Below are 9,693 nucleotides of genomic sequence, written 5' to 3'. Positions count from 1 at the left end.
ATAAAGATGATGATCAAAGCACATCAAGTGATGAAGAAATTGATTCTAAGATGGTTAAGCTCTTTTCAAAGTTAGAGAAGAACATGAAGAGGATCAATGCCAATATTGATCATCATATCTCCATCGAAGACTTGGTCAACACAATTGATCATATCAAGAATAAGAAAAGGAAGACCAAGAACAAGAGGGAGACAAGCGGAAGAGCCAAGGTATTCGCAAGCATAGGAATATGGGTGAGCGATGATGAAGAGTCGAGCTCAAGTGATGAAAGCTTCACCATCCTCCCCTCCAAGAAAAGCTCTTCCTTAAGGTCGTCATCACACAAGTCGTTATCGCGCAAATCATCTCACAAGTGTCTTATGGCCAAAGCTACGGATAGCGATGTAAGTGATGATAAATCCAATAAGGATTCTTCTTCCTATGAGCAACTCCTTTATTTGATCAATAAGCAATAAAAAGCCCTTAAGAAACAACCAATTGTTCAATAATTGGTCATTTTCTTTGACTAATGTATGTGTTTTTGTTTGATTTTTCATATTCCAAGAATTTTCCTTCTATTGTGGATGATCTCGAGGTTTTAGAGACCATTTCTAATAAACTGATGCATGAGGTACTTATGCTATCTTTCTGCACTGTAGCCATATGTTTAACTGGACCTGATTCATGACCAAATTACTAGACTATCTATTTCGTATAAAGCCATCCATAAGTTTCAGAGAAACTAGCAAAAAGTCATATGTGTGCATTTAACTGTTGATGTAAAATATGTTCTCAGATGTTAATTCATCAGAAGGAATGCAATTCCACCTGTCTAAAATGTACCGCCACAATAATTATTTAATTATGGATGTTGGCGTGTCCGGTGAGAAAACTACATCATGTGCCCATACTTATGGGCTATAATCCAATAAAAAAGCGGGAATATGTGTCACTGAAATTCAACAAGATTGCACTCTCAATCTTCACAAGTGTTTCTTCATGTACATCCTATATAAATTGTCCTCTTTTCATGTATTGCAAAATTGCAGAGAAAGGAGAAGAAATAGCAAGTGATCCAGATGTGATGAATGATTATGAGCTGATGTAGGTCGATAGTAATTAAAAAATATTTATGTTTGTGTTTTGTTGTCCTATTATTATTATATGTTGATGTTATGGTGGACTAGTGGTTCAATGTTATTATGTTAAGACTTTGTGTGGTTGTATGGATATTTGTATAATTGTTCACTTATGTATCTGGTTGAGACTTATCACTTATGTTTATTGTATGCTCGAGTATCGAGTTAGTCCTTATGTGTTTGTATTTTCATATCTTGTATTGTTTGAATTGAGACTTATTGCTCGTGTGGTTAAACTTATGCATATCTTTATTATGCATGGATGATACATTTATTGTAGATCATATTAAACTTATACATGTTGACATGTCTTGATGGTTCTATGAGTTGGTGTTTTCGTTTTGTGTTTTTGAATCCGACCGATACCAGTATTTTTTCGATCAGTTTGGTTCGTTTTCGACCCTCCAATTATGTCCCAACTGTTCTCGTTCACACCTATCTTGTTTTCATTCCGTCCTGCTGAGAAAATGTGAAAGTGAAAATAATTAGGGAGTTTTTCCAAACGTTCTCATCCGTTTTCATCCCTAAAGAGGAGGCGTACGATAAGTGGGAGATAGAAGAAATATATGAACCGTTATGTCGTCTATCGATAAAGTCGATATGTAAATACTTATTTAAATAATAAATAATTAGTTATCAACTATGCGCATGGGAAAAGATGATATACAATTTTATACTAGTTCAGAAATCTCTTAGGATAACATCTTTATAGATTTATTCTGTCTTGATTAATCTTAAAAAAGATCATTACAATAAATATGTATCTAGATCTAATCCTAAGGATTTCAACGAGTTCTCTCGTGTTCTAAATCTTGACGTCATTGTTGGATGAATCTAATCGTGACTTGAATATGTTGTGGATCTCAATAGGTTGTTTCTGTTTAGACTTGTTTCGTATTGTTTGTACAACTTTTGGCATGTTTTGATCCTTCTACTGGACATACCCCTCTCCTTATATAGTCGGGTTAGAGAGGCGTAATGTAATTAGAGTCTCCGAGTGCAATTTTCTTAGGTTATATTACTTTTGAATATCTGATGAATTTATTTTTAATCTGGGAATAGTTTTCGCGTAAAACACGATGAACTATCTGTAATATCGATACATGCTTTATTTACCCGTAACAGTTATGAAACCTACAGTAAAAGATGAAACCTATAGTAAAAGATGAAAGACACGCATACTATACAATAATATATATCTTCAAGATATACCATTTTTCTAGTATATCCTTCTTTGCAAAATCCTCGTCACGTTGGATGCGACTCACAACCGCATAGTTTCTATAAGAAAAAAATTAGTCAATTGATGGATTGGCTCCCTTCTTTTTTTCAAGGGAATGCAAACTGTTTCGCTTTGACCATGGCAACTCAACACATTACTCTCCTCAGCTCGGCCGGGCAATATGATGCTGTCTGCATGCTACTACTTGCTACATGTAGGTAGCTATGCCGTTGATTAAAGCATCATGCAGGGTCCAACATGCAGTACTCGATCCCGCAGTAAATGAAACATACTCTTGCATAGGTGCTCATCAATGACGCCACCGTAGGAGCTCAGCACTTGGCGTCGTAATCGTTGGAGCTCAGCTAGCCTGCCTCATCTGCTGCCGGATCTCTCGAGATCCTCCTCGTCTCCTCTCCGGCGGCCCCGGCCCCTGCCCCGCGCCACCCATATCTTGCTACGGTCCACGTACATACGCATGCAGGAGACGCCATTTACTGAGCTCCGTACCTTGTGCGCGAGTTATGGCGCGCGCCGTGGTACCAGTTATCCTGTCCATATCCCTCGATCCCACGATCCGTCTTCTATATGCCAATTTATACGTCTGTTGACATGCGACGACGATGCTAGCCTGGCGGGTGCCTTCTTCAATTCACTCCTAGTCGTAGACGCCGGGACGGGAGAGTGCACCAATCGATCGAGCTCGCCATGGAGTTTGGCCGCCGCAAGAGCTTCAGCTTCTTCGAGGAGGACCGCAAGGCGCGGCCCGGGGCGCACACGCCGGTGCACCAGTACTACGCGCGCGCCCGGTCGCCGACGCTCGAGGCGGCCGAGCCCGCGCGGCTGAGCATGTCGTCGGTGCCCGGCGTGGAGGTGCCCATGGCCGGGCCGACGGGCGGGTGCTCGCCGTGGGTGCAGTCGCCGCTCCACGGCCGGCTCAGGTTCCCGCCCTCGCCCGCCGCGATCTACCACTGCCTCGCCGCGCTTCATCGGCTGGACGGCGACGTGCACGCGCTCGCAGTCGCCCGCGGAGTGCTGTTCACGGCTTCCGACAGCGGGCGGGTCCGCGCGTGGGCGGCGCCCGGGTGCTTCAACCGCGGGTACCTCGACGTGGGTCGCGGCCGCGTGCCCGCGCTCGCCGCGTGCGGGGGCACGCTCGTCACGTCCCACAGCCGCGACCACCACGTTCGGGTGTGGACGGTGTGCGCCGCCGCTGTGTGCGACCACATCCGCGCCAAGAAGGCGGCCACGCTCCCGGCCAAGGGCGGCCTCTCGCTCCTCCCCTTTGGCAAGAAGCGGCCGCACCACCACCGCGACACCGTCTCCTGCCTCGTGATCCACGCCGTCGCAGGCCTCCTCTACACCGGCTCCCACGACCACACCGTCAAGGTGTGGAAGCTCTCCGACGGCAGCTGCGTCGACTCCTTCGTCGCCCATGACGAGTCCATCAACGCCATGGTCGTCAACGAGGCCGACGGCTGCATCTTCACGGGCTCTGCCGACGGCACCGTCAAGATGTGGCGCCGCGTCTACGGCGGCACCACGCACGCTCTCATCATCGTGCTCCGCTCCGAGCTGTCCCCGGTCAACGCGCTGACACTGTGCCACGCGGCGTCCGGCGCCACGCGGCGGTGCTTCCTCTACGCCGGCTCGTCGGACGGCTACGTGAACGTGTGGGACAAGGAGGCCACAGCGGGGCGGCCAGTGCACGCGGGCTACCTCAAGGGCCACCGGCTCGCGGTGTTCTGCCTGGCCTCCGGCTGCGGCGGGCGAGTGGTGGTGAGCGGATCGGAGGACGCGACGATGCGCGTGTGGAGGCGGGAGGGGAAGGGCGGCGGCGCGTCGCACACGTGCCTGGCGGTGATCGAGGGGCACAGGGGGCCGGTGCGGTGCCTGGCGGTGGGCGGTGGCGAGGCTGGGGAGGTGGAGGGTGGCATGGTGGTGTACAGCGCCGGGCTGGACAAGAGCGTGAAGGTGTGGAGGATACGGGTGGTGGGGAAGGAGGAGGAGGATGATGAGGAAGACGACGATGGCGAGGAGGATGCCGAGGCCGAGATGATGGCAGGGAAGGTGGACGGAGATGCCATCAGAGACGACGTGGAGGACAACGAGGAGGAGTTGGTGGGGCCGACGCCGGTGCTGTCGCCGGTGTGGGTGGAGAAGCGGCGGCATACGAGTCGTGGGTGACGGATGACTGACAATGCGATCGAGCGCGGCATGTGTACTCCCTTGGCGCCTATGGCAACTGCTCGGTCTCTTGCTCAGTTACTGACCTGCACCAGACACTGTGGCCGGCGCGTGCAGGAAGAAGAAGAGCAGCTGGAAGGAACGATCGATCGACGATCACATCCATGTGTAAAATGCATGTTAGGATCTATAGTCTTTTGCCGCTAGGAACAAGTGTCGTTTCAACTAATTAATAATTATCTTCTCTTGGTTTCCTACATCAGCTGTGTGTGTGTGTGTCTATATATATATATCCGAGAGCCGAGCGAGCACGTACTCTTCTCTTGGCGCCACCGGCCTGTTGTTGCCGTCTTGCCCTGCACCGGCCGGCCGGCCCCGTGTCGCTTCTTCTCCATTGGCCGGTACGGTTCAGCTTCAGCTAGTTAATCGTATCTTATCCGCAAGTTAGCCGTGATTGTTCCCTCCGATCTCTTGCAACTGCATTAGTGGCGGGCGCCTGATTTTCAAATCAGGTGTACAGAGCCACTAAAGAATCATTCAAAAACTAAAGCTCTATAAAAGCACATGATACCGTACCAAATAGTTCCTGGATCATTAGCATCTTTTCGGCTCCCTCCACAAAGATTTCAAATCAACGACCTTCATCTTTTTTTGCTGACCGAGAGGCTCAGATTAAATAAATGTGCTTCATCAGACTATTGACTCACCAATTGCATTGCACCAAATAAGAATCAACAAATCTCAACTAATCAATCAATGAATCAATTGACAGAGGTACTTGTATATTACACAAAGAGAGTAGACACAGTCTATATCATGGGTCACAAGCCTTCTGCGGTGTAGATTCCCCACCCTTCACGTGTGAGGCGATGGTTGAATCTCCCTCCTCATTGCTAGAGCCAATCCTAGTCGTTGTGGCCAGCGTTGGTGCTATTGGTGTGGCCTCCTCTATGATTGTCCCCATAGCAGGTCGCTCCTCGCTGCGCTCTGGCCTTTATGCTCTCATGGACCAGCGAGTTAGGAGAGGCGTGCATCGCCACATTGGTTATCGACCGATGGGAGGCTAGCAGCGGACAACATAAGAAACCCTAGCTAAAGGCCTAAAAAGGGGAGCAAGCGAGATGAGATGCGAGAGCAAGAGACTAAGTACGATAGCTAGACGAGACGATGAGTCGAGAGTCAACTGATATGCATTTGCTTCTCTTCCCACTTGTTTCCACTAGGGGCAAATGTGAGCAACATGGATAATACCACTAGGCTAGTCCAACACGAGAGGGAGAAGCGAGAGGAGGGATGGATGTGATATATTTCACACTTTTGGACTTAACATAATACGACCCAGCTATCAATATATATATATATATATATATATACATATAAATACTTATTAAACTACAATTTTATTGAAAAAATATTCGATGTATATCTGTACATCTTTGTCACAAGGGATGACCGCCCTGAACTGCAAGGTCTCTCTGCATATCAATGCTCGCTCAGGCGTTTCAGCCCTTGTGCTTGTGCACCCACCCTGGCTGGACCTCACCTGAGGAGCGTCGGCAGGTGACATGCGCATCAATAGTTTGCCCGTTGCTTCTGCACCCCTGCGACTCAGAATGAATAGTATGTTTGATTCCTGATACCTCGATAGATCTGTATTGTACAAACAAGATAGTAGCACTTCTCTGGTATGCCATTGGGATACCTTTTTTTTTTTTTGCAGTAGATCGAGCAATCCGACGGTCCAAACAAGTTTTCCTTAAATGAAATGCGTGCCACGTACGTTCACTCCTCCCGGGGCAGCAGCTCATGGGTGCCGTGTGCCGGTGCCGGCGGCGGCGGCCATGAGGACGCACTCGCATGCCAGCACGGCGAGGGGCCCGCCCGTCAGCGGCCCGACCCAGTACACCCATTGGTGGTCCAGACGCCCGCGGCCAGCGCCGGCCCGAACGACCGCGCAGGGTTCATGGACGCGCCGGACAGGGCGGCGCCGGCGATGGTGTTGGCGCCGACGAGGAGGCCGGTGAGCAGCGGGCCGATCCCCGGCGCCAGCTTCCTCGGGTCAAGGATGGTCGCGTAGATCACGAACAGCAGGCTGAAGGTGAAGATGGTCTCGGCGACTTCGCCCTGGATGGGGCCCACACCGTCTGCCAGCGCGTGCACCGGAGTGGCCTGCATGCATGCACCATCACATCACACAGAGATTAACCACTAGTAATTTCTTGAAGCAACCCAGAGATTAACGTAACGATCGATGACCGACACATGATCGCTCTATGGCGTCAGATCATCTAGCACGCACATACCAACCCTCCGGTGAGCCACCCGAGAAGGATGCAAGCCACGGAGGAGCCGAGCAGCTGGGCGACGATGTACAGAGCCGACCGGCGGAACAGGGTCATGTGGCCGCCGACGGCGAGCGACAGCGTGGCGGCTGGGTTGACGTGACCTCCGGAGATGTGGAACCCGGCCTTCGCGATCACCGCCACCACCAGCGCCTGCCCGAGCGCCACCGCCGTCAGCTCGCCTCCCCCGGCGTTTGTCTTCCCGCCTGTAGATCATGCATGCACGTACACAGATCGATGGTTTGGACCAGCAGCAATGAACGATAGAATTAAAGCATGCATGACTGCTCAGTTGCTCTCTACGTTTATTCGATCGGCAATTGATTTGGTTCGTCGTTTGGCGAGCACGGAATCAAAACCACGGGCGATAGGCTGGCAGAAATAGATGGCAGTACGACGTACGTGTTGAAATCACATGCAAGGTAATGAAAATTTCCGCATGTATCTGATGGCAATTGAAGCACCCTGCAGGATGAATCGACCCTGGAGTATCCTTGGTAAACATCACAGATCTTTAGATTCGTCACTGTGTTCTTAATTCTTTCTGCGCTGTACGATGGATAATAAATTAATTCACTCAATGATCAACGGACAATTAAGATGGATGGAGGGCACCATTCCGAATCCGACAAAAGAGAGAGAAGAACAACTACTGAACTAGAGTTATACCGGCAGTCATGGCGGCGCCGACGCTGATGAAGAGAAAGAGGAAGGTGAGGACAAGCTCGCCGAGGACGCCCCGGAGGAAGTCCGGCTCCGACGCCTCGCCGCGGTGGCCCAGCTCCTGCTTCGCCATCGGGAAAGGCATTAACAGCTAGATGAGCACAAGGGGGAAAAGCCTTTCGTTCTTTCTGTGAAAGAAAAGTAGCGTTATATATACAGGAAGGAGATATGCGTGCCGGCCGGGATTTCACAAGTAAAAAAAAAAAGTTAAAAGAAAGAAATCGACCAACGTTCCAAAATAAAAAAGAAGAAGCACTCCAGATCGCTCTTTATTTTTAAATTAAAGAGCATATCGATGAACTTTTCTTAGCACTGCCTTCTGTCTCTTAATTCTTGTTGTTTGTCTGGCTCTGTTTTCTTTTTTCTCCTTGTTGTCAGGTCGTGGGGGCTTAGGAAAGGAGCTGTTAGGTGTTTTGGCCGCCACGAGTTCCTCTTCCGCGGCCAAGAACGAGTCTTTTAGTTCTCTGATATCTTTCTCTCTCTTTCTTCTTTATTCTCTCTTTTACTTTAGTCTAATAAAATCGACAATCCTCCTGCCACCTTTCTGAAAAAAAGTTAAGAGTCATGCATCTCAACTTAATTGTCTCGACGGACTCAGCTGAATTACTTACTCTCTGAAAAGAACTAAATTAAGAAGCCGCGCACGTACTTACTCTCTCTGCCAGCAACCTATGCTGTGGTGCAAGTTATAGTACTTAGCAACCATGTAATTTTAGTTTTGGAATTCAATTGGCATCTTTTTATCACAAGTCTTGTGATTTAGCTTGCAACCGATACATATGTATATATGTCGCTGTGGTGCATAATGCAGCAACACAGAGAAGAGAAGTGCAGTGTGTGTGTTGAATACAATTGCAAGCATGCATGCATGCCTTGGTTGCCTAGTGGAACAAAGCACTTTCGGGGTTGGTGCCATGTCGGCCTCAATGCTCAACACTTGTGTTTCACTAGTGCTATGTAGGCACGCAATTGCCAGAATTATCTAGTTTTAATTTGCCAAGTTCTTTGTTCGTGTAGTTTGTTTAGATAAAGAAAGGTTTATTTCATTAAGACAATGAAAACGTTCCGACCTCTACATTTTTTTATGTATGCGACCGATAAATATTATAAAATTTATGGCTATGATGTAGACCCCTTTCTACCACATAGACATCTCCTTTCCTTCAACATAAAAGGAGTAACATAAAAAGGGAGTGCATCACCCACTCTCAACAATAAAGATTTAACAAATAAAGAAAGCTCTTCCTCATTGCTCTATTCTATTACTAAACCTCCACTCATGTGTTGCAAAGATTTCCATTACCGTCATCTTCAACACTCGACACGTCACACACATAGTATCTTGGTCCTCCATCTTTTGCACCAGTGTCCAAAATCTTATCTAATATGTAGCTCTGAAAATAACCTGCATAGAAGAATGTATTTGTGTTTTATCAAAAATAACATCATTTCGGCAAAGCCAAATTGCCCAACAAATGGCACTAGCTCCAACCATAATTTGTTCTTTCAACTTTAATCATTTTCCCCTAAGCCATCCACCCAACATATGTCTAATACTTTGGGGAGGTTGCAAGCCAAACACCATCTCTACTGATCTCTAAATGAACTTAGCAGAGCTACAATCAATGAAGAGATGTTATATGGTTTCACTTCTATTACATAAGCAACAATTTTCATTATCGTGCCAATTCCATTTCACTAAATTGTCCTTTATGAGGACTACACCTTTATGCAAGAACCACATAAATATCTTAACTTTTTTGAACTCTTCGGAGCTTAAGGCGCTAAGTAGGACACTTGTTGCATGGGCATTTCTATGTATAGCTTGTTCTTGTTCGGGAGTGAGCTCCATGTCTTCGGCCGGAAAATCAATACCTACACACACAATTCTCCAAATGCTCGGATGGAGTGATATTAAATGCATCTTCATCTTGTGCCTCCAAGCGACGTAATGAGTACTATCAAAAAATGGTGCACGCCCGGACGGCACGGAGATAAAGTTGTTAGAAGGGGAATTTAATTTGTTATAATCGAAATTGATTTCAACTCCCTTTCTTTCTTTGGAGCCACCGGCGGTTGACGCATCTCCTAAATCCATTTG

At 47.8% G+C, this 9,693-nt stretch overlaps 1 protein-coding gene and 1 pseudogene across 1 annotated transcript; one reads left to right on the top strand and one right to left on the bottom strand.

The window, feature by feature from the left end:
• Nucleotides 1–3,048: 3,048 nt before the first annotated feature.
• LOC133930426 (protein JINGUBANG-like) lies at nucleotides 3,049–4,527 on the top strand. The gene has a single exon (XM_062377071.1). The coding sequence runs from the start codon at nucleotides 3,049–3,051 to the stop codon at nucleotides 4,525–4,527; it is 1,479 nt and encodes a 492-aa protein (XP_062233055.1).
• Nucleotides 4,528–5,920: 1,393 nt separating this feature from the next.
• On the bottom strand, nucleotides 5,921–7,971 carry LOC133887078 (aquaporin TIP4-3-like; annotated as a pseudogene).
• Nucleotides 7,972–9,693: the final 1,722 nt, after the last annotated feature.

Source organism: Phragmites australis, chromosome 1 (assembly GCF_958298935.1).
Source record: "Phragmites australis chromosome 1, lpPhrAust1.1, whole genome shotgun sequence".
Taxonomy (NCBI): Eukaryota; Viridiplantae; Streptophyta; class Magnoliopsida; order Poales; family Poaceae; genus Phragmites; species Phragmites australis.
The sequence above is the reverse complement of the archived record's forward strand: the minus strand, read 5'-3'. Positions and strand labels throughout refer to the sequence as shown.